This window comes from Labeo rohita, chromosome 22 (assembly GCF_022985175.1).
Source record: "Labeo rohita strain BAU-BD-2019 chromosome 22, IGBB_LRoh.1.0, whole genome shotgun sequence".
In the NCBI taxonomy this organism is placed as follows: Eukaryota; Metazoa; Chordata; class Actinopteri; order Cypriniformes; family Cyprinidae; genus Labeo; species Labeo rohita.
In genome coordinates, this window is record NC_066890.1 from 27614171 (window position 1) to 27639073 (window position 24903).

The 24903-nt window shown below is 31.8% G+C and overlaps 2 protein-coding genes across 2 annotated transcripts in view; both read right to left on the reverse strand.

Moving 5' to 3' along the window:
• Positions 1-4192, reverse strand: part of LOC127153323 (adhesion G-protein coupled receptor D2) — a 109346-nt gene extending 105154 nt beyond the window's left edge. Inside the window, exons 1-6 of the mRNA XM_051094350.1 lie at positions 4066-4192; positions 3859-3895; positions 3685-3712; positions 3257-3475; positions 2531-3169; positions 1993-2166 (exon numbers count right to left, since the gene is read on the reverse strand). Of these exons, the coding sequence (XP_050950307.1) occupies positions 1993-2166; positions 2531-3169; positions 3257-3475; positions 3685-3712; positions 3859-3894 (1096 nt within the window). The 5' untranslated portion in view covers position 3895; positions 4066-4192. The remainder of the gene's footprint in view (positions 1-1992; positions 2167-2530; positions 3170-3256; positions 3476-3684; positions 3713-3858; positions 3896-4065) is intronic.
• Positions 4193-6573: 2381 nt separating this feature from the next.
• The window catches only part of kif14 (kinesin family member 14), a 28374-nt gene continuing 10044 nt past the window's right edge, over positions 6574-24903 (reverse strand). The window contains exons 12-29 of the mRNA XM_051095200.1: positions 23921-23984; positions 23590-23774; positions 20760-20862; positions 20507-20661; positions 20220-20367; positions 19988-20140; positions 17958-18090; positions 17768-17861; positions 17355-17496; positions 14654-14757; positions 14177-14277; positions 11725-11958; positions 11390-11577; positions 9552-9704; positions 9329-9445; positions 9125-9190; positions 7439-7583; positions 6574-7351 (exon numbers count right to left, since the gene is read on the reverse strand). Coding sequence (XP_050951157.1) covers positions 7011-7351; positions 7439-7583; positions 9125-9190; positions 9329-9445; positions 9552-9704; positions 11390-11577; positions 11725-11958; positions 14177-14277; positions 14654-14757; positions 17355-17496; positions 17768-17861; positions 17958-18090; positions 19988-20140; positions 20220-20367; positions 20507-20661; positions 20760-20862; positions 23590-23774; positions 23921-23984 — 2626 coding nt within the window. The 3' untranslated portion in view covers positions 6574-7010. The remainder of the gene's footprint in view (positions 7352-7438; positions 7584-9124; positions 9191-9328; positions 9446-9551; positions 9705-11389; positions 11578-11724; positions 11959-14176; positions 14278-14653; positions 14758-17354; positions 17497-17767; positions 17862-17957; positions 18091-19987; positions 20141-20219; positions 20368-20506; positions 20662-20759; positions 20863-23589; positions 23775-23920; positions 23985-24903) is intronic.

Genomic DNA, 24903 nt, shown 5'->3' on the forward strand with positions numbered 1-24903 from the left:
AAAAAGCAAAAAAAAACTTCACACAAAACACAACAAAAACAAAATAAGACTAAACAAAATTAACATAAAACAAAACAAAATGTAAACGATAACAAAAACAAAAAAACAAAACAAAAAAGCAAAAGATAACTTCACACAAAACAACAAAACAACAAAACAAAAATTAACATAAAACAAAACAAAATGCAAAAGATAACAAAACACAACAAAACAAAATTAAACAACAAAAATGTGCAAAAGATAACAAAGCCAAAATTAATACGAACCAAAAATGCAAAAGATAACAAAACACAACAGTAACAAAACAACAAAACAAAAAATAACAAAGCACAAAACAAAAATGCTAAAGATAACAAAACACAAGAAAAAAAATGCACAAAACAAAACAAAAATAATCATAAAACACAAAACAAAAATGCTAAAGATAACTCAACAAGACACAAAATGGCAAAAACAAAACAACAAGCAGAACAAAACAGAAATGCAAAAGATAACAAAACTCCACATAAAACAACAAAATCAAAACAACACAACAAAATAACCAAACAAAAACAAAGATTCAAAAGGCAACAAAACACAACAAAACTTTACACAAAACACAACAAAAACAAAACAACAAAAATGAACATTAAACACAAAATAACATGCTACAGATAAAAAAAACACAACAGAAACAAAATGAAACAACAAAAAAAATAACAAAACACAACAAAAATGCAAAAGGTAACAAAACAACAAAACAAAAATTTACATAAAACACAAAACAAAAATGCAAAAAAAACATTGCACAAAACATTACAAAATAAACCCAAACCGAAACAACAACAAAATCACAAAACAAATAAAGATAGCAAACAAAAATTTACATAAAACACAAAACAAAAATGCTAAAGATAACAAAACAACAAAACTCCACACAAAATACAACAAAAACAACACAACAAAAAATAACATAAAACACAAAACAAAAATGCAAAATATAACAAAACTCGACACAAAACATCAATAAAAGAACAGAACAAAAAAAAACAAAACAAAACACAAAACAAAGATTTAAAAGATAACAAAACACAACAAAACTTCACACAAAACAAAAAGAAAACAACAAAACAAAAATTAATACAAAACAAAACAAAAATGCAAAAGAAAAAACACAACAAAATGCACACAAAATGCAACAAAAGCACAAAACAAAATTTAACATGAAACAAAGCAAAAATGCAAAAGATAACAAAACACAACAAAAGCAAAAAAAACAACAAAAAATAACATAAAAGCAAAAGCTAGCAAAATCAAAACAACAAAACACACAAACCAATAAAAGAGGGAGTCACTAGCTCTTAAAACACAATATATAGTGAATATATATATGCTTTACCTACAGATTTTCATATGAACAAACAGTGAATAAATAATGTCTCACAAACTAAAAGCATAATTCACAATAACGGTTCCTATTTAATTTTTAATAGGACATAACTAAAAAAAAAAAAAAAAAAAAAAAAAGACCACAGTAATATTCTAAACAATTCACTAAGAGAGCCTGATTCACACTGCAAGCTCACAAGCGTGTTCAGAGTTTGTTTAGCAAATTTTTTTGATGGCCTCAATTAAAAATACAGGTTCATAAGAATAATTTTCAATGAATCGTACACATGTTGTTGCATGCATTGTAAAGCACTGTGCATGCACTGTAAATCTTAAAATAATTTGCATAAAATAATTTGCATTCGCAACCTTTTACGCTGCAGTTTGGAGCACCGAAATGTCCTTATAATGATATATATATATATATTATTTATAATTATATAATTATGTATTTTAAATGCATGTAGCATTATCTATACATTTCTTTTATTTTTTAAAGCTGATATTTTTTATTTTTTAAGTCCCACCCTACATTTTATTTATTTTTTGCTAATCCGCTTTACTCAAGAAAAGATTAACGCACTACTTGCGTTACACTGGATCTTTAATAGAGCAGGTGATCACCTTTTGGGAAGAGGCAAACACTTCCTCTGTGTGTTGTACATGAGTCATTAATGGTTTTTCCACTTGTGGGGTCAAAGGTTACACAGGTCTTGTGAGAAAGGCTGGAAAAATTGTGATGCAAACTCAGATCCAACCCAGAAATGACAAGCTGGTCTTGTGGTCGGATTTTGGAACCTATTAAGAAATGAGAACAAAAACTAGTTTAGCAGAAAATTAATCTTTTGCAGCCAATTCATCTGTCTGGTGCCGAGCAGCCGGAAACCCAAGTTTGCTTCTAGTCTGCCAATTTGAAGACGTCATCATGAGTCATAGTTCTCAAGCTTTCCAAGTCTTTAAAGACCATGAGTCCTCTTTTCAGAAAAGAGTAAGGAACTCTAGATCCATGACTCATGTGATGAAGAATATATTATGAAGGGTGGGTCTCAGCATTACCACACAGATGAAATATTTACAACTGTCTCAGTGTCCAATCGCACTTGCGGGAGAGTGGATGTTATTATGCAAAGACGTGAGGGTGCAAAACCAGCACCGACTCTACCTTGACATGGCGAGCTTCCTCGGTTTGTCTGCAGGGACGTCTCTATTTCCAGTGAGGACTCGTTCCACTTGAAGAACAAACCAGAAGGGACTGGTGAGCAATGTTTTTCCATGCTTTGGATTTCAGAGTCGACCAGCAAACGATCCCACATGTACAGCTGCGTAACGTTTCCACAAAGCGCCTTGTCCCCACCGTAGCCTCCATAGGTGTCCTGGTCTTGTCCAATCATGAAAAGTCCATCGCCTCCAATGTGACTGGTCGAGTTGAGGTCAATTCCAGAACCCACAACCATTCCATCCACCCAGATGACCCACTTCCCGCTATTCCCGTCCCAACTCGTGCATATAAAGTGCCAGGCGGCATCATTGGGAAAGCCAGGTATGTATGAGCTGTTCAAACCATGCACCAACAATGCAAGCTGGACCGATTCGTTCCCAGTGATTCGCACTTGGAGTTGGAATTCTTTAATAAACAATTTAACGGCGTACGAGAAGACTGTGGAAAGTCCGCGGCAACTGGGATCAAGCTGGAGGTGAGCGCAAACCGTAAGCGCTTTCATTTTGGGGAAATTGTGGCGGAGGCGAGTCGATTTGCGGTGCGGACGCACTGGAAATTCCAATATGTATATGTCTGGAGGACCTGGAAAACAATCTGTAATGTTTATTAAAGAACGACATTGCCATTGTAGCAAATATTAGGCGTGCAGGGAATATAGTCGGTGCTCACCACGTTTTTGGAACTTGCGTGCACTTTCTATCCATACGGGTTGGGTGATATTTAGGGATCGTAGAAAAGTGTTCAGCTTTTGAATCTCTTCAGCGTTGGATACCATCACCAACGTCCCTGAACGCTGGAGGCAGAGGCTGCTGGCAACTTGCCACGGCTGTCGATCTGGCACGTATTCAGGGTAATAGTCATCATGCGTAAGCTGGGTTTTGCTCTCCGCTGTAAACACAGGAGTATTTTTGTTGACAAACGCAAATAGCCTTATACATTAAATCTGTCCATGTGATTTCAAACTCTCCTTTGGATTGAGTTACAGATCATATCTTTCATTTTAACATCTGTTAGTAAGAGGATTATAACATAAATCAGTCCTGCATGATTATCTGACATGTTTTATTTAATCAGTTACACTTTGAATAAGTGATTACCTTTTTCCATGCAGTGATGAATGAGGACCTTGGAAAAAAAAAGGTTTGTGATTATATAAAAATAATATTAATTCAATTCAAATAGGTATTTATTACATCATATGAGCATATCAAGTTATTTACATAAGGAAAACGTTAAATATTCAAATGTATTTTGTGTTATGGATTACTTACAATCACGTTGGAGCAAATAATTTTCAACAGATTCATCCTGCGGACAAAATACTTATTAAAAGTGACACAAATTGAACTTTTCATGAGGAAAATTGTTAAAAACGTTCAACGAAACAGTTCATAGAGCATTACTTCACTTCATCTCGAGCAGAAACGTCAAATATTTCATGAATGTGTATATAAAAACTGAATAAAACAGCCTATTACCTGATAATGAGGTAAAGTTATAGTCGGAGGTCATACATGTACTATTTTATCCCGAAGAGTGAAGTTTAGCAAACCGTTCAGCCGTTTTCCGTTAGAAGTGTTGTGAGGAACTCCTGAGTGAGATCATGAGCGGCAGCGCGCGCCTCCCGCTCTACAACAGAAAGCAGTTCCCGCCACTCCCCTCAGCATCAACACAACTTTTACATTTGCGTTTTTGTGGTCAGTTCTATATCTTTATAGATATAATATAGATAGATTATAGATATAATATCTTTGACTTTGAGTTTATGTCAATTTATTAAGTTTACAGTGTATAAAAAATCAATTTTTATTGGCCACAGTATGCCAAAACAGTGACAATAAACTAAAATAAGAAAAATTATGGAATTTTACATGTTACAGTATTGGCTTTTAGGATTTCAACACTATTTTAATAACTAATATTAATAATAAATAATCTTGTGAAGTCTAGGGTTATTATAGGAAACTAAAAGTAAAACCATAAATATTTTATATAAATGATATAATAGCAAAACATACACCAAAAAAATACAAACATATCCACCTTATTTTTGCATTAAGAGTGGCCATTTCTACATTTTATGGGTGTGGCTTCCGGTCTCCTCTGCATCCAGCTATTTTTAACTGTACAAAACAGCTTGTTTTGCTGCGTGATATTGCAGATTGGTGTGGCTTACCATATTATCTTGATGTATTATCTTAATTATGAACACACTGGTTTGCAGTGCAAACAGTTTTACCGTTTACTGCACATTGTTATTCTTCTCGTTGTTTCCCTATTGCCCTATAGGGGTTAATGAACTGGAAGATTTTCCCATAGGCTTAGTTTTATGTTGAAGATTACGAGTGTTGCCAAGTCTGTGTTTTTTTCCACGGAATTTGGGCTACTTTAAGACTGTTGCCGCGGGTCGTTTTTCATGTCTGCAAGTTGAAGCGACCCCAATAACGTGATATTTAGCCCCTGGAATGCGAATTTTACCAGGGAACACTGCCAAAAGCGTGTATTTTAGCCCCCAAAACAAGATTTTTACCAGGAGACCCCCCTCGAAACGCAATTGGGCTAGTTTTAGACTAGTTTTAAGCAGCAATTGGCCGGGCTTTGTTGTGACAATCTGGCAACCCTGGTCTGGCTTCCAGTCTCATTCGTGTCCAGCTATTTTTAGCTGTACAAAACAGCTCGTTTTGCTGCGTGATATTGCAGATTGGTGCGGCTTACCATATTATCTTGATGTATTATCTTAATTATGAACACACTGGTTTGCAGTGCAAACAGTTTTACCGTTTACTGCACATTGTTATCCTTCTCGTTCTTTCCCTATAGCAACTATTGAACCAGAAGTCTTGCTCATAGGCTTACTTCCACATTGAAAAATAAGGTGGATACCAGTGTTGCCAAGTCCGTGGTTTTCCTGCGGAATTGGGCTACTTAACACTATTGAATCGACTCAACATAATATTTAGTCCCTGGAATGCTAATTTTACCAGGGGAACCCTACCAAAAAACATGGATTTTACCTCCGTAATGCAATTTTTAACAGAGGACCCCCCTCAAAACACGATTGGGCTAGTTTTGAGTAGCAATTGTTGCGAGTTTTGACTTACAGACTTACTCGGTCCAGCTATTTTTAGCTGGATACCAGTGTTGCCAAGTCAGCGGTTTTCCCAAGGAATTGGGCTACTTAAATACGGTTGCTGCAGGTTGTTTTTCATGTTTGTGGGTTGAAGCGACTCCAATAATGATATTTAGCCCCCGGAATGTGAATTTCACCAGGGGGACCCCCTCAGAACGAAACTGGGCTACTTTTGAGTAGCAATCGGGCAGGTTTTATTGTGAAAATCTGGCAACCCCGATGGATACTCCATATTTTTTGACTGAATGTAACTTTTCACTGACATTAAATTAGACGCTTTAAATAGCAAATTCTGGTCATCAGAACACATGAAAATAATGTGTAATTTGATGGTAATTAAAGTATGGACCTATGATGTTGCAGTTACGTTGCCAGTAAGTCATGAAATTACTAAAGTATTAAGAATAAAGTACATATCAGGGATGTTTTTAGTTATCCTATGACCATAAGAGTTCGTACTGTCGACACTGTAAGTTCGTAATTTAATGGAAATGAAATTACAAGCATGATACGTCCTATTTACATTAGTAAGTCATGAAATTACTAAAAAGTACCAATAAATTACGTAACTGGTAAAATCAAATACAACATCATACAACACATCTGTCAAGAAACTGAAACAAAAAAAAAAAATACTATACAATGTGACTTTGTAAATTAACCGTTTTCCAATGGATTCCAGTTTTGACAGAGAAAAAAAATATTATTCTAACCCTTAAAAGAAAAAAAATATATATATATATATATATATATATATATATATATATATATATATATATATATATATATATATATATACATATATAAAAATGGAAAAGGCATGCAATGTGGAGTATGTTTAAACAGGACACCGGACTTCTTTTCCCAGTGAGTGTTTATTATTGAAAGTATAAATTAGTGTGGAACAATTACATGATCCAAAGTAAACGGCACTGCAAATGCTAAAAATCATGTCTCCATGCAAATGACATTGTGAAAATACCAGTACATCCAAGCCTGTGCAAAGGTTTCAAGTGCAAATATATATCCAGAAGAAGTATTTTCTGCATGAGTAATAAAAGACTTAGGTGCTTGATCACTTGCAAAATACACAGAAACCCCACTTCATAAGTTATACACTTAAGCCCTTCTTTAAAATCCTACAGTTAAATCTACAGGTCGTACAAAATAATGTAGGCCTGAATGAGTGCATACTGTAAATACATCAAAACGTGAGCCAACTTTAGCGTTAACCATTATATCAAATATAGTTATATACATAACTAGTACCCTTTCAGTCTGTGGCTATCCAAATCACACCCAGCGGGCATCTCTGGAACATGCGCTAATGCCTGAGGAAAGAGAATACACAACTTTAGGGACTGTTCGATTTCTGCTGCCATAACCTGGTTGAGCAAACTCTCTATCTGTGTCCAGCATCTTGATTCCGTCTGTGCTTTTATCAAACGCCGTTGTCAAAGCCTGCAGCGCTGAGTGCACTTGATCACGGGCAGCCATGATGTTCTTCTCACAGGGAAGCTGAAGACTGTCGGAACGTCTTCCAGCCATTTCGCGTGGAATGCCGTTGATGATATCATCAATCGTCTTGGACAGGAACTGTATGGTCGGACTAAGGCCAGGGTCGCTGCCCCTCCCTGTATTAGACATTAATAAAATGAAGTCATGTAACATATTTGTCACAGCTGTGAAGTGTGTTTCATATTGTGGAAAGAATGTTGTACCCTTTAGAGAGCGCAACAGAGACGAGTGGAGATCTTTGATCGCCTGGTTTAGCGTGAGAAGTTTAGCGGTGGTGTTCTGAATGGCACACAAGTCTGAGCCTTCATCGTCCTCTGAACGATCCTCAGCAGAACAGCCTGACCTCTCCTGTGAAAGAGCAGATGTACACACATCTATTAAAGGGAAAGTTCACAAAAAACCCTCAAACAAATCAAACAAAAACTAAACATAAAACAAATAAAAAAATAAAAAATAAAACAACCAAACTGGACCAAAACCACACCAAACCAAACCAACCCCCATCAAATAAAATGAAAAAAAAAAAAGCCTAACAAAAACTAAGTCTAAAGCTAAATCAAATAAACCCAGAAAAGACTTAACAAAAAAAGAAAAATGACATTAAAAAAACAAACCAAACCAAAAAAAAAAAAAAAATTACCCAAAGCAAAAAACTAAATAAAAACTAAACAAAACCAAACCACACCAAACCAAACACCCAAAACAGAATACTAAAAAAAAACTAAATACAAACAAGGCAAAACCAAAACAATACTACACCAAACCAAACAAAACCACTAAAACAGAAAAAAAAACAATAAAAACAAAACCACACCAAATCAAACAAAGCTCCAAAACAAAACCAAACAAAAACCAAACAAAACCCCCAAAGCAGAATATTAAGAAACTAAAAACTAAATAAAAACAAAAACAAAACCAAAGCAAAAACTAAACAAAACCACAACAAACCAAACAACCCCCAAAACAGAATATTAAAAACAAAAAACTAAATAAAAACTAAAAACCAAACCACACCAAACCCCCAAAAACAGAATATTGAAAACAAAAAACTAAATAAACAAAGAAATAATAAAAACAAAAATTGAAACAAAACCAAAGCAAGCAAAACCCCCAAAACAAAATATTAAAAACAAAAACCAACAAACCAAACCAACACCAAACACAACCCCCAAAACAGAATATTAAAAACAGAAAACGAAATAAAAACTAAACAAAACCAAACCTCCCAAAAACAGAATACTGAAAACAAAAAACTAAATAAACAAAACTACACACAAAAAAAACTAAATACAAACAAAAAACCCCCAAACAAATCAAAACCACACCAAAAAAAAAAAAAAAAGAATATTAAAAACAAAAACTAAAAAATGAAACAAAAGCAAGACCAAACCAAACAACCTCCCCACCAAAAAAAATAAAAATAAATAAAAACAAACAGAAAATAGAAATAAAAACCATACAAATATTAAATAAATACTAAATAATTTAATATAAATAAATATTTTAATTAAATATATACATATTTATTGTTGACTATCTGATTTGTTTTATACTAAAGGGTTTAGGTATGGTGGGTGGGTTTGAGGAATGAGTGAGCAGGTGGGATGCATCCATTTTTCCTTATCCCAGCATCCCATTCTCTTGCTGAACAATAACAACGAGCCTGTAGTTTGTGTATCGAAGATAACAGTTACAGCCACATTAAGGTGACAGATTACACTCCACTCAAACCATTTATTTCGTAAACAGCAGAACAACCCAAGACGTGCGATAAGACCGCTCAGGTTTGGCGTTTTACAAGCGCCATCCCCCTCAGTCATTGTTGGGCCAGTCATCAATCCAAAACATTTTACCCTCAGCAACAAACAACAGCTGTTTGTAAGGCGTACCGACAAACAGCAGCAAAAGTAGCTCTGCAGAGTGCTGGCCACATCCATCACGTTGGATTTCTGAATCTGTGAAATATATGATAAAGTCATATTAAAATATACATTTATATCTGTTATAAACATGTTATACATTCATTTACAGTATTAAATGAATCAAAAAATATTCCATTTTATTTATAAAGTGGATTATTTAAGAGAGGTTACCGGTATATTAGTAGATGAAAGATCTCGACGCATGTCTGTAGTGATCCTCTGACCTATGAGGAGAAGATCAGTCACGCTCTGACGCATCCCGTCCCGCAACGAATCCACAACTGACCTCTAAAGAGAAAGAAAATGGTGCTGAATTTTTGATTCGGACTGGTTTGTAATATTAAAACTACTATTGGGATGTAAACATCAGCTATTGCAAAAGAAATACACCCACGTTGTTTATGGTTTCTGAACTGTGTTCAGTCAAATGAAGATCTGTCCCATTCACTGCCGCCAGAAAACCGATGGTTTTGAGAACTGTGTTCATACACTCAGCAACCCTCCTCTGGGCCTCCGTTACCATGGAGGAGATCTCAGAGTCACAGCCCTAAAAGATCAGAACGCAGAAAGACCAACGCTCCTGTAAGGCTTTTACCAAACATTCCAAAGAAAAAAAAAAAAAAAAAAAAAAAAAGCAAAACCAAACAAACCCACAAAACACTAAAGCTAAATAAAAACAAATAAACAAAACAAGCAAGTTTTATTAAATAAACCCAATTATCATCAAAACATTTAAATGAAATATAAATATATTTTATATTTTTTACGTAATATATATACATTACGTAAATTAAATTAAAACGTAAATTAAATTAAATTAAAATAAATAAATATAAAAAAAATAATAATAATAAAAACTAGAAAAAAGCTACAAGAAACAAAAAAATAAAAACAAAAAAAAAAGAACACACAAAACCAAGTAAAAGCCTTCAAAACAGAACAGTACAAATAAAAAAAAAAAAACTACACAAATCAACATAATAATAATAATAATAATAACAGTAAATATTATTATTATTATTGAGTGTATTTACAACCTTTAGGCATTATATTTTCAATTATATAAATTGATTGATTGGTTTAAATTTGCCTACATGTAGTAGTAAAATGCATGTTAAGGATTTGCATATTTCCTAAATTTGATTTATTAATTAATTTTTTAAATAAATATTAAGGTATACGAGTGATTAACAAATGCATTTTACTACTACATACAGGAAAATTTAAACCACTCAATGTCTAAATGTTTGTAAATAATAATAATAATAATAATAATAATAATATCAAAAACAATAACAACAACGTTATTTAAATAAACACTTAAAATTAAAGAATTTATGATTATGATTATTATTATTATTAATCATTTGTATAATTTGTTTGTTTAAAGAACATATTATTATTATTATTATTATTATTATTATTATTAAGTGTATTTACCAACATACAGGCATTTCATTATATTTTTAAATTGATATAAACTGATGAGTACATGAGTATATTTTAATTACTTGTATAATATTTTGTACTAATTAATTATTTTTTAAAGAAATATTAAGGTGTGCAAGTGATATTATTAAATAATACTGATAATAAATAATTTAATTATAATTGTTTAATTTAAATATTATTATTATTACTATTATTATTATTATATTTCATTACTATTATTAATTAATATTTAAATAAATTAAACAATTAAAATGTATTCTTTTTTATTGTTATTGTTGTTGCTGTTCTTATTATTATTATTATTAGGTGTATTTACCAACATATAGACATTTCATTATATTTTTTATTTGATATAAACTGATTGAGTATGTTAATCATTTGTGTAATATTTGTTAATTTAGTTTATTAAGTAATGCTTTAAGAAATATTAAGGTATACAAGCAACTGACAAATGCATTTTACTACTACATACAGGTAAATTTAAACCACTTAATCAGTTTAAATTAAATTTTAAAAAAATCAATATAATAATGTCAAAATGTTGATAAATATACTCAATAATATTTCTGGTAATAGTAGTAGTATTGTAAATGCCTTTAATTAAATGTTTAATTACTCTAAATTGAAGAAACAATATTATTATTACTAATAAATAATGATTACATTAGTTTAGTTAAGGATATTACATTTTTATTTTTTCTATGGTCCCCCTACAGAGTTAAAAGCATCACATAAATGCAGCTGCCATTTTATTATTTGACTATGAACAGTAATGAGCACCTGAATGAGTAACTGAAGGTAGCCTCCGATTTTCTTGACCTCCGTCTTAAGCTCCTCAGCTCTCTGAGACACTGAATCAGAGCTGGGCTTAATGCTGGAGACCCAGTGCATAGTAATGAACACAGCTCTTTCAACAGCAGACGTGGCCTTCACTACATGAGTCTGGGCTTCAGTACTGCAGGCAAACACTGCTCACATACACACAAACAGAACGAAATGAAGCTCTTTGTGAGCGCTGTGATGACACAGGTCTTGTGCATTCATATCGAGCTGAATATTGACACTGATGAACGGCTGTGTTGATTTAGGTTTGTTAAAGACGCTCTGATGCTTACAGTTCTCCTGACTGTCGTCGTCAAGGTGCTCGTAGAGGTCTGCGATGGACCTCACGGCGCGGTGAACCGCCAGCAGATCTAGGGTAAGTTGGTCGGCCAAGCTTTCACTCTCCTCGGCCGATTGGCAGGACGAGCGCAGACGAGCAACGGCAGAGCCAATCAGATCTTTGCAGATGGCTGGGAGGGCGGAGTCAGAGGTGCTGGAGTGCAGGGAGAGCGGCTTGTTCATCAGCCCTAAAAAGACACAGGTTATCAAAGATATGTAACACTTTCTAAAAGGGAAAAAAAGTCATATTTCTTAGGTTGAAAAACAAAATCAAACAAGTCGGTTATTCTATTATTTATTATATTGGTATTATTTATGTACTATTATAGCATTTATTAATATTTTGAATGAGCTTTTATTTTTATATTTTATGTTTTTATTTTAATTTGTTTATGTTTTAGTAATTTTGTTAAAAAAAAAACTAAAAAACAAAACAAGTGAAATGTTACAAAAATTAAAATCTAAATAAAAAACAAAGCAAGTGAGATGTTACAAAAAACAAATCTCTAAACAAAAATCAAAAGCCAGATGTTACACAAAATAAAGCTAAACAAAAACAAAAGTGAGATGAGATGTTACACAAAAATAAAACTTAAACCAAGATGTAACTCTAAACAAAAACAAAACTCTAAATAAAAATAAAATAAGTGATGTTACAAAAAACTAAAAAACAAAAAAAGTGAGATGTTACACAAAAAAAACTGAACAAAAACAAAACAAGTGAGATGTTACACAAAAATAAAACTAAAAACAATGTTACACAAAAACTTAACTCTAAACAAAAATAAAACAACTGATGTTACAAAAAAAATAAAAAACAAAAGTGAGATGCTACACAAAAACAAAACTGAACAAAAACAAGTGAGATGTTACACAAAAATAACAAAAACAAGTGAGATGTTACACAAAAATAACTAAAAAACAAGTGAGATGTTACACAAAAATAACTAAAAAACAAAAGTGAGATGTTACACAAAAAAAGAACTAAACAAAACAAGATGTTACACAAAAACTTAACTCTAAACAAAAACAAAACTCTAAACAAAAATAAAATAAGTGATGTTACAAAAAGCTAAAAAACAAGTGAGATGTTGCACAAACAAAACTGAACAAAAACAAGTGAGATGTTACACAAAAATAAAACTAAACAAAAACAATACAAGTGAAATGTTACAAAAAACAAAACTCCAAACGAAAAGCAAAAGTGAGATGTTACACAAAAATAAAACTAAAAACAATGTTACACAAAAATTTAACTCAACAATAACAAAAATAAAACAAGTGATATTACAAAAAAACTAAAAAACAAAAGTGAGATGTTACACAAAAACAAAACTGAACAAAAACAAGTGAGATGTTACACAAAAATAACTAAAAAAAAACAAGATGTTGCACAAAAATAAAACTAAAAACAAGATGTTAAACAAAAACTTAACTCTAAACAAAAACAAAACTTTAAACAAAAATAAAACAAGCGATATGTTACAAAAAAACTAAAAAACAAAAGTGAGATGTTACACAAATAAAACTGAACAAAAACAAGTGAAATGTTACAAAAACAAAACTCTAAATGAAAAGCAAAAGTGAGATGTTACACAAAAATAACTAAAAACAAAACAAGATGTTACACAAAAACTTAACTCTAAACAAAAACAAAACTCTAAACAAAAATAAAACAAGTGATGTTACAAAAAAACTCTAAACAAAAACAAGTGCAATGTTACACAAAAACAAAACTGAACAAAAACAAGCGAGATGTTACACAAAAATAACTAAAAAAAAAAAACCAAAAGTGAGATGTTAGAAAAAAACAAAACTCTAAACAAAAATAAAACAAGTGAGATGTTACACAAAAAATAAAACCAAAAAGACAAAACAAGTGAAATATTACAAAAAACTAAACTCTAAACAAAAAAGTGAGATGTTACACAAAATATTTTATTTCAATAATTCAATTTTTTTCAATTACTGAATTTTTTTTTAATAGTTTTGAATTAAAAATAAACAACACTGGTTTGAAAATATTTCAAAAACTAGTGAGCTGCCTTTTGTCCTTAAGTCATTGTTTGGACCCCATTGACTTTCATTGTATTAAAACAAAATCTTATTCTGAAGAAAGTCTGAAGAAAGTCCTACAGGAGTGCATTTCCCAAAAGCAACTATGGTCGCAAGTTCTGTCGCTACCAATAGAATTATTCAATTCAATTTAAGTAACAACCATAGTTAGCTAACGATGCTCTTGGGAAACGTGCCCCAGGTTTGAAATGACATAACGGTGAGTAAATGATGACAGAAACATAATTTTTGAGTGAATTATCTCTTCAAAACTACTCATCTGAATGTTGCCAAAATCATTTAAAGAGTCAAAGATCCACATATATATTTACAATATAAAGGCTACTTTACCAGTGGGCTGTGAGGGAGCACAGTGCAGGCTTTGAATAGGGTGCACTCGGATCTCGTAGAGACGCCCAGAAATCCTCCTGCTCTTTAACAAACTTCTACTCCTGAGCCACAAAAAAAAAAAAAATTAAATAAATAAATCCTTCTTTAAAAGCCTGTTACATGATGTACAGTTCGAGTTGAACATCGTTTACTGCTTTTTCCAAGGACTGAAAGTCAAAAGGTGAAAAGCAAAGTAATATCTATGAGCTGTGTGTTGTAGAAGGGGTTTAATGTCATACGCTCAATAAAAATGGGTTAAATATGCTGCAGAAATGTTCTCTTTCATAGGGCTTGGTTTATAAGGGGAAAAATATCATCATGGTGGAACACAAGAACCAGTGTTGGGCATAAAGCATAATTCTGTTCTTTCGTTCCTCAACACAAAAGTACAAAGTGCAGCATCGTGGTCTGCATAAGAAGACTAATAAATTCAAATACCTTCTGCGAGAGAAAGACGAGGTTGAGGAAGAGGCAGATAGGTCTGGTTCCCACTCATCATTAGGGTCATAAAACACGTCGTCATCTTTAGAGGCGCTCTCCCCCTACAGCCAATAAACATCAGACTTGATTTAGCCGCAGATTCTTTTACGATAATAAGAGCAAGTGCCAATACTACATGCTTCCTGCTTTTACTGGGTAATTACAAGGAAATAAACAGGCTTCAAACAGCCTCATATATTATTGTGTTCAAACAACTAAGCTCTGCGTTAAATACTCAGTGCTTTGTTCAAATCAAGTGTGGCACAAAGCGTCCAATGTAAAGTAAAAACTACCCAAGAAAGAAAGAAAGAAAGAAAAAGCTAAACACTAATCAAAATAAAATCCCCATTTGCATATAATGTAAACGTTCTCGTTAAAATAGCATCTTTTTCTCATAAAAATGACATTTTCTTACAATAACAAGATGCCGTCAAAGCTACATATTTTCTCATGAAAACGTGATGTTATCTTGTTAAAACAGCATCTTTTTCTCATTAAAATGATGTTTTCTCATAATAACAAGATGTTACACTTACATATTTTCTTGTAATAATGCAATGTTAAAATTGCATATTTTCTCGTAATTAAGTGACGTTATCTTGTTAAAACGGCATCTTTTTCTCGTAATAACAAAACGTCGTTAAAACTACATGTTTTGTTTCTTACAACTCAATGTTATCTCTTTAAAACGGCATCATTTTCTCATTAAAATGATGTTTTCTTGTAACAACAAAATGTTGTTAAAACTACATATTTTCTTGTAATAACGTGATGTTATCTTGTTAAAACAGCATCTTTTTCTTGTTAAAATTACATTTTCTCGTAATAACCAGATGCTACAATTACATATTTTCTTGTAATAACGCAATGTTGTTAAAATGACATTTTCTCATAATAAAGCGATGTTATCTTGTTAAAACAGCATCTTTTTCTCATTAAAAATGACATTTTCTCGTAATAACAAGATATCGTTAAAATGACATTTTCTCGTAATAACAAAATGTCATTAAAACTACATATTTTGTTGTAATAACGCAATGTTATCTTAAAACACCATCTCTTTCTCGTTAAAATTGCGTTTTCTCGTAATAATGACATTTCATTAAAATGACGTTTTCTTGTAATAAGAAAATGTCAGTAAAACTACATATTTTCTTGTAATAACGTGATGTTATCTTGTTAAAACAGCATCTTTTTCTCGTTAAAATAACGCTTTGTCGTAATAACGAGATTTCGTTTAAATGACACGTTTTCTTGTGATAAAATGTCGTTAAAACGACATATTTTGTTGTAATAACGCAATGTTATCTTAAACCGGCATCTTTTTCTCGTTAAAATTGCGTTTTCTCGTAATAACGAGATTTTATTAAAATGACGTTTTCTTGTAATAAGAAAATGTCATTAAAACTACATATTTTGTTGTAATAACGCAATGTTATCTTAAAACGCCATCTCTTTCTCGTTAAAACTGCATTTTCTCGTAATAATGACATTTCATTAAAATGACGTTTTCTTGTAATAAGAAAATGTCATTAAAACTACATATTTTCTTGTAATAACGTGATGTTATCTTGTTAAAACAGCATCTTTTTCTCGTTAAAATAATGCTTTCTCGCAATAAAGAGATTTTTTTAAATGACACGTTTTCTTGTAATAACAAAATGTCGTTAAAACTACATATTTTCTTGTTATCTTGTTAAAACATCTTTTTCTCATTAAAATTAAATTTTCTCATAATTACGAGATGTTACAATTACATATTTTCTTGTAATAATGCAATGTTGTTAAAATGACATATTTTCTCGTAATAAAACGATGTTATCTTGTTAAAATGGCATCTTTTTCTCGTTAAAATGACATTCTCGTAATAACGAGATTTCTTTAAAATGACGTTTTCTTGTAATAACAAAATGTCATTAAAACTACATATTTTCTTGTAATAACGTGAAGTCATTTTATTAAAACAAAATTTTTTTCTCATTAAAAAAATAAAAAATAAAATAAAAATCACATTTTCTCGGAATAACACAATGTTGTTAAAACTACATATATTCTCATAATAACAACATGTTATCTTGTTAAAACAGCTTCTTTTTTGTTAAAATTACGTTTTCTCATAATAAGATGTCATTAAAATGACAATTACCTTGTTAAAACAACAAATTTTTTCTCATAATAAAAACATACGTCATAAAAACGATACATTTTTTCCTATTACAGAAGTTACATAAGGTTTCATTATGTGAGCGAGGCGACCGTCAGCGCTGCTGGTGTTGCCACAGTCCTGAGATAAATGAGGTTTCTTTTTAAAAAGAAATAAAGAGAAATGGTCTGATTTTTCTTTTCCTTTTTTGTTTAAGAATTGAAAAAACTTTTCAAGACATTACATCTTGTTATTATGAGAAAATATATTGTTAAAACAATATAACGTCATTCTTACAGCATAATTGAGTGGAAAAAAAAAAAATACATGTGGCAGCAATCTAGTTACTGCCAAAACCCAAATTTACACTATAGAGGGTATCACTTGTCACTATTTGACACTGCAACTGGTTCGGACACATTGTAATGGAATGTACTTGGCTACAAAACCGTCACCATGCAGCTCAAGCTGCAGGTTTACAGCTATTAACTAGGTGAACATCTTTTATTAAGCCACCTGTTCGAGCTCCCTCATGGCCGCCAAGTTGCTCTGGAACTTCTCCAGACTCCAGAAGGTGGAAATTCCCAGTTTGGTGTTCTGAACTTGGACCTGCAGTTGGGCGTCTCCACCCTCGCTCTCTTTATCGTTCGCCTCATGTCTGTTATAAAAACACAAATCCTGATTCCATCCTACACTTCAATGATTAACAATCCAGAATTTACAAATTACTCACTCATCAATAAATTGACTAAACTCCAGTCATTGGATAATTAGTGATTAATGGATAGGGATTTCATTTTTTTTTTTATAGATGCTAATTTCTTAATAATACATTTTGATTGGTTGATTCTATAGCAATGTTATTCTAGGACCATCAAAGAAACTGATCCAGGAACATTAAATCTGTTACACCCGCTAAATGAATGTACCTGCTGAAGACTGTGTGTTTCCTGAGTTCAGCACTGATTTTGTTTGCTTCTTCAATCATCAAAGACAGCTTCAAGGCATCCCACTGTGGGTAGGCTACAAACATTGAGCAAAAATATGGTGAATAACACACAATTAAGGACATTACTGATGGGAAACCCCATGTATTTTCAATTTAAAGTGTACATGTACCCGTTTTAGGGGCCTGGGTCATTTTAAGAGCACGTTTTCTCTCAATCTGAGCAAGATCTTCTGCGATCTTCCTCTTCTCGGCTTCAAGCGCCTCCACAATTTTAGCATGCCGGACATCATGATCAGCCAACGCCTATGGAAAAAATTTTTTTTTTTTTTTTTTTTTTTTTTTTTTAAACAAAGTCATCTTTTGTATAAACTTTGCTAAATAAAGCAAGTACAAAAGTACAAAAAAAAAACAAAATAATATAAGTATGACTAAAACACATAAATAATATACTTAAGCTATATATAAAAAATATATATATAACTAACTAAACTGACTAAACAATAAATAACAGCTAACTGAATAAATAAACTGAAAATATTCTTAATAATAATATATTTAAATATATCTAAAACTAAAGCTAAATTAACAAAAATAATATCTACACAAAACTAAGTAACTAAATAAATAAGTACGCCTAGTTAAACTAATATAATAACTAAAACTAAATAAATAGTATAACCAACTAACTAAATGTAAGATAAAGTAACTGAATAACTAAAATAAATAAATGACTAAACTAAATAAATATTACAACTATAACTACAGCTAGTTATAGTTAGCTAAATAAATAAAACAACTAAACGAATCTAACTAATAGACAAAGAAAACTAAATAAATAAATTGAAAATATTCTAAAAACATACCATAACTAAAACTAAAGATTTAATTAAATTAACAGAAAAAAATGATATAGATAAACCCAAGTAACTGAAAAAAAAATAACGAAACCTAACTGAATATATTATAACTAAAAATAAACGAACTAAACATAAGATTTAGTAACTAACTGAATAACTAAACTAAATAAATAAATATAAAAAAAAAAAAAATTATACACAAACCTAAGTAACTGAATAAATAACTAAATCTAACTGAATAAATATTATAACTAAAAATAAACTAACTAAACATAAGAATAAGTAACTAACTGAATAACTAAAACTAATTAATCTGCATAAATATTACAACTACATCTAAAGCTTAAATAACTAACTAAATAAAATAACCAAACGAACTATCTTCAAAAATTACATAACTAACTGAATAAATAAACTAAAAATATTTTGTATTATTATAACATAAAACTAAAGCTAAAATAATATAACCAACTAACTAAACATAAGATTAAATAACTAACTTAGCTAAAAATAAATAACTTAAAGTAAATATTACAACTAAAACTATACCAAAATTAACTAAATAAAGACCAACATAACCAAATGTTAATGTAATGTTAACATAATGTTAATTTAATGTTAATCAAACTAATCTACAAAATAATAAATAACTGAATAAATAAACTAAAAATATTCTGAATAAATATAACTAAAATTAAGCTAAGTAAATTAAAACTGGAAAAAAGATATAAATATACCTAAGTTTATTATAACCAAAACTAAATAAATAATATAACCAACTAACTAAAACGTAAGATTAAGTAACTAATTGAATAAAAAAAACTAAATAACTAAACTAAATTAACATTATAACTATAGTCAAATTTAAAAAAAAAAAAAACTAAACTAAGCAAAATTAATAAACTGTAACAAAATAAATAAATATCATATATAATTCTAAATCAATAATAATCTAATCCAATGACTTTTTTTTTTTCCAAATCAGTGACATTTTATGAATCACCAAGTACTACAGTCAGGGTTGCCAGGTTTTCACAACAAAACCTGCCCAATTTCTACTCAAAATTAGCCCAATCATGTTTTGGTGGGGGGGTTACCCTGGTAAAATTTGCATTCCAGTGGTTAAATATAATGGTAGTGGGGTCGCTTCCACCCACAGACATAAAAAAGTTGTGCCAACTATGTTAAAGTAGCCCAATTTTGCAGAAAAACCATAGACATGGCAACACTGACCACGGTTTCAGCTAAAAAACACATTTACTGTTCTACTAAAGGGAAAAAAAAGGTGAGTATGAACAGCAAATGTTAATTTTGGGGTGAACGATCAACTGGTCTTTATGTACCTGTCTAGTAGCCTGGGCCTCCACCTGCAGACGTCTCTTATGGGTGCTGACTTCCTGCTCCAGACGACTCTTTGCTGTCTGCAGTTGCTCGATCTGGCTGACAACCCTCTTTTTATCCAGCTCCTGCTCTCTCTTCCGTTCACTCTCCTCCTCCTGAGGAAGCATTTGATTAGACACAAGCATTTAGATTAACACAAGCGTCACTCCTTGACAATGACTGCTAACAGCTTACCAGCTCTCGCTCCAGAGCTTTGATCCTCTCCTCGTACTGACTCTTCTGCTCGCTGAGCTCTTTCTGTGCCATCTCTTTCGCCACCTGAATGCCCTGCATCATCTCCTCTTTGGCCTTCAACCGAGCCGCCTCGATCTCTGCTTCAAGTCTATGAAGGAAAATCGAGACTGGACCTCTCAACATTTTGTTGAATTAATGGTGGGCAATTTTACAGTTCTTTAGCATTTTTTCCTTTAAAAACAAGTAAAATTAGTTCCTGTAAAGGTAAATATTGGACTTGTACTCACTGAGCTCTCTGTGCTGACAGCAGCTCGTTTTTAGCAAACTCAAAGTCTTTCTGACCATCTCCACTGTTCCAACAGGACGCACGTTTCCCGCTCTGAACCTCAGCGGGGTGGTTGAACCGAAAGTAGTGATCTCCTCCAAGAATCACACGGTCTCCCTAAAACACAGAAGTCAAAAGTGAATAAAGTAAACAACTTTATGATTTATGTGGAGGTTCTCAAAACATTGCACAAGTTTTCATTTCAAGGAACTCACGTGGTGGAGAACAGTGCACTCAGACACAAGATGACCATTCACGAAAGTCTTGGCGTTTGGCATCGGTTTAATGCTGACGGTACCTTTCGCGCTTGAGATGACACTGAAAACGTAAATTGACATTGGAAAATGTATTGATCAATATTAGCCCTTGTTTGACCTTTTGGACATGTTTGTCCTTTTCAGTTGTGTTTTGTTTTTTTTTATCATTTTGCCTGTGTTATTGCCAGCTGCACAAAGTTTGGCACAGGTGTGTATTTTAATTGGAATTTTACTATTTCACTCCCATTTCCTTTAGTAAATCTATTTTGCACTGGGTACACAAAATTGCTCCTCTCAGGACTTTAAAGACAAAAAAAAATGTCCCCATTGAAACCCATTAAAACCTATATTTTAAATCACAGTGCCATTTAACTGTAAAATGATGTCATTTTTGTTAAGAGATGTTCATTCTGTTGGCAAGGCTTCAAAATTAAACCTTTTATCGTTTTTTACCAGATGGTGCCTTTTTTTCAGATTAGGCCAATAAAGCTATAGTTTTCTGCTTCTGCATATTATAGAGCAAATTGGATAAATAATGAAGCTATAATTGTGTGCGTGTGTGTGTTGGTATGGATGTCAGAGTGTGGTTTGTACGTGTGTTGTAAAAAATAAATAGTGTGTGTGTTCTAGTGAAAGTGAAAAGCTAGAGTTTAACATGTTTCATAAAATACATATATAAAAAAATATAGTTGATAACTTTTTTGGTTTCACCTTTTCTAAACTTCAAACTTTTTCTACTTCAACAATAATCTGCCATGGGTCTTCTTTAAAATGAGACCAAACTTAAGTCTGTGCTCCCTAGCCTCAAATTTTTATGACAGTTTTTTGACAAGGACATTTTTGTCCACTAAGGACCTCTGTGTAACTTTTTCTTTATTGACGTACCAGAGTAAGATATTTAATTGTTTGTGCACAACATCTGTGAGTTATCTCACAATTCTTGAAGACTTTTTTTCTCATAACCACGACATAAACTCGCAATTGTGAGATAAAAACTTTCAATTCTGACTTTTTTTTTTTTTTTCTGAATTTCATGGTATAAACTCACAATTGCGAGAAAAACGTGCAGTTCAGATTTTTTTTTGGTGCAAATACGAGTTTACATCTGTTCTGACTTTTTTGCATGCAGTTCTGCCTTTTTTTTCCTCAGAATTTCATGATATAAATGTTAAAAAGTTAAAACTCGCAGTTCTGATTTTTTTTTTTGCACAAATGTGAGTTTATCTCGCAATTCTGACTTTTTGTCTCAGAATTTCATGATATAAACTCGCAATTGCAAGATAAAATTCGCAGTTCTTTTTTTTTTTGCGCAAATGCGAGTTTATATCTTACAATTCGGACTTTTTTGCCTGCAATTTGGACTTTTTTTTCTCAGAATTGTGAGATATAACCTTGCAATCACGAGTTATAAAGTCCAACTTTGAGGGGAAAATAAAATAACTGATATGTTCTCTGATTGCACGAGTTTATAAAGTCAGAATTCTGAGAAGAAAAGTCACAATTGCGAGTTTATATCACGCAATTCTGACTTAATTTCTCAGAATTACGAAACTATATTTTGCGATTCTGACTTTATAACATGCAACTGTAAATTTATCTCACAATTCTGATAAAAAAAGTCAGAATTGTGAGATATAAACTTGCATTTGCGAGAAAACGTCCAAATTGTAAGATGGAAAAGTCGCAATTACCTTTTTTTATTTTCATAGTCATCGTCCATAACACACAAAAAAATAAATAAATAAATAAATAAATAAAAATCCTGTATGTCAGCAAATATGTAAGCATTTTTACTTTTTTGTGTTTTTGTGTCTGTTTTGTGTGATTTTTGAAGGTTAATTCTAATTACTCATTTATTGTCACTGTGTGGAAAAGTGCAACCAGCCCATCATTCAAAATATCTTCTTTTGTGTTCTTTGGAACAGTGTTATTTATATACTATTATTAGTATTTAGTAATCATTTAAAAACAGCTTTTATATAAATTAGCTGAATAATTTTTTTATATTTTGAGTTTTCATTTTTAGTTTATGTTTAAGTAAATTTGCTATATTTACGTTTCCGCCACTAAATAAGACAAAAAAAATGGTAATTGTGACACTTTATCTCACAATTATGACTTTTCTCGCAATTCTGATTTTAAAACTCCAAAAAAAAAAAAAAAAAAAAAAAAACGTATATGATTAAAAAATAAAAAGTTTTTATTCAGTGGTGGAAATGGGCTACCATAGTTATGTGCTTTTGTCACTTATTTTTTTCCCCCTCTTTATAGCTTTTTTCAGTTTTAGTTATTTTAGTTCTTCAATTTAACAAATTGTAGTTCTACGTCAGTTTGTTAGCTGCCAAGACAAAGTCTTGTTTTCATTTTTTTAAGTTTAGGTATTTCATCTAATATTAATTTTATTTCAGCTTTACTTTAGTAGTTTCACCCAAAAATGCAAATTCTGTCATAATTTACTCACCCTCATGTTGTTGCCAAACTTGTATGAATTTCTTTTTTCTACTGAACACAAAAGAAGATATTTTTGAAGAATGTTGACTTTCACGGTATTGAAAAAAATACTATGCAAGTCAATGGCTACCAGCAACTGTTTGGTTGCCAAAATTCTTTAAAATATCTTCTTTTGTGTTCAGCAGAAGAAACAACTCATACAGGTTTAAAACAACTGACAGAATGTGCATTTTTGGGTGAAAACTGTTCCTTTAAATGTACAAATCCAATCTTTTTTAACACAAAATGCCTCTTGAATGATGGAGTGGTAGTAGACTGCGGACGTGACCCATCTCACCAGTGCTCGTCAGCGATGAGAGCTCCAGACAGCTGGATGTCGTGGGCCGACTCAGACTTGAGCTTGCCGACCTTGGTCTCGCCCTCTTTAATCATGTACAGCAGCATCTCTGACAGCTGCGGATCCTCATTCAGGTTCACAAGGTTAGGCAGCCGATTATCCACTTTAAAGGTGACGCCGGCGCGCTGAACGAGGCACGGCGAATAAACAGACGAAGAAAGCGAAGAAGAAAGAGACAGAAAACGGCCGTGAAACACATTTGAAAAGCTCATCGATCCATCACATACACTGAAGTCTGACTGTTATTTGCAAGTGTGGGGCGAATCATTACCTGCAGCTCTTTGGTTTCGTCGCGTTTTCTTCTCTCCGCCTCTTCCAGTTTTTCTTTCCAAGTTCTGCACATATTGAACGACATAAAACCTTGATACGAAGTGAGTGTATGTAATTCAAAAACATTTGTCAAAGGACTATTCAATTTATTATGTGTGAAACATCTTGCACTAACTGCAAATGTGTGGCAAAGTTTTATATTACATTAAAATATTCAAAAATATGATATGCATTTATATATAGTTTGTATTTAATCAGATTTTTTTTTAAAAGAATAGAATAGTATAAAAAAAAACTAAATACAGCAACCTTATAAAATGAAATATTCCATGTATTCAGCACATAATATAAAAATAATTGGAATTGTAATAAAATCACTTTTCCGTCTGAACAGCTTTACTTTTCCACTGATGTCGGCATGATGTCACAGGCTGGGAAAACAGCCAAACATGTTTCAACCTTTCAACATCCTGCGAGCTGCGACCACAGCAAACTACACAGAAGTGGCCAGGAAATGTGTTTTCAGCTTTTTCTAGTCCAAAACCACCTTCCCTAACCGCAAACTAACCTGGCTATGGGCCTGCTGGCTTGCTTTTTAAAGGAATGAGAAACATCAGAAAGGTTAGGGTTTTATTTGAGACATGTTACTCCTGTATGCATCTGTGATTTTAGTAAATATTTAATATTGGTGTTATATTGGTGTTTCTTAAAACGTCTTGTTAAATTGGTTTATGTAAAGGTAAAGGATTATGATCATGATTTTATAACATCTTGCGTTCACTTACTGGAAAACAGAACATGAAACATGATTCATCTAAAAAGTTTTTTTTTTTTTTTTTTTTAACTACACTACTGTCTAAATGCTTGGGGTCTGTAAGATTTGTGGGGGGTTTTTGTTTTTGTTTTTTTTGAGGAGAAGTCTCTTATGACTTATAATGTTAATATAATTTAAAAATAACTACAGTCTTTTAATGTACATTAAAA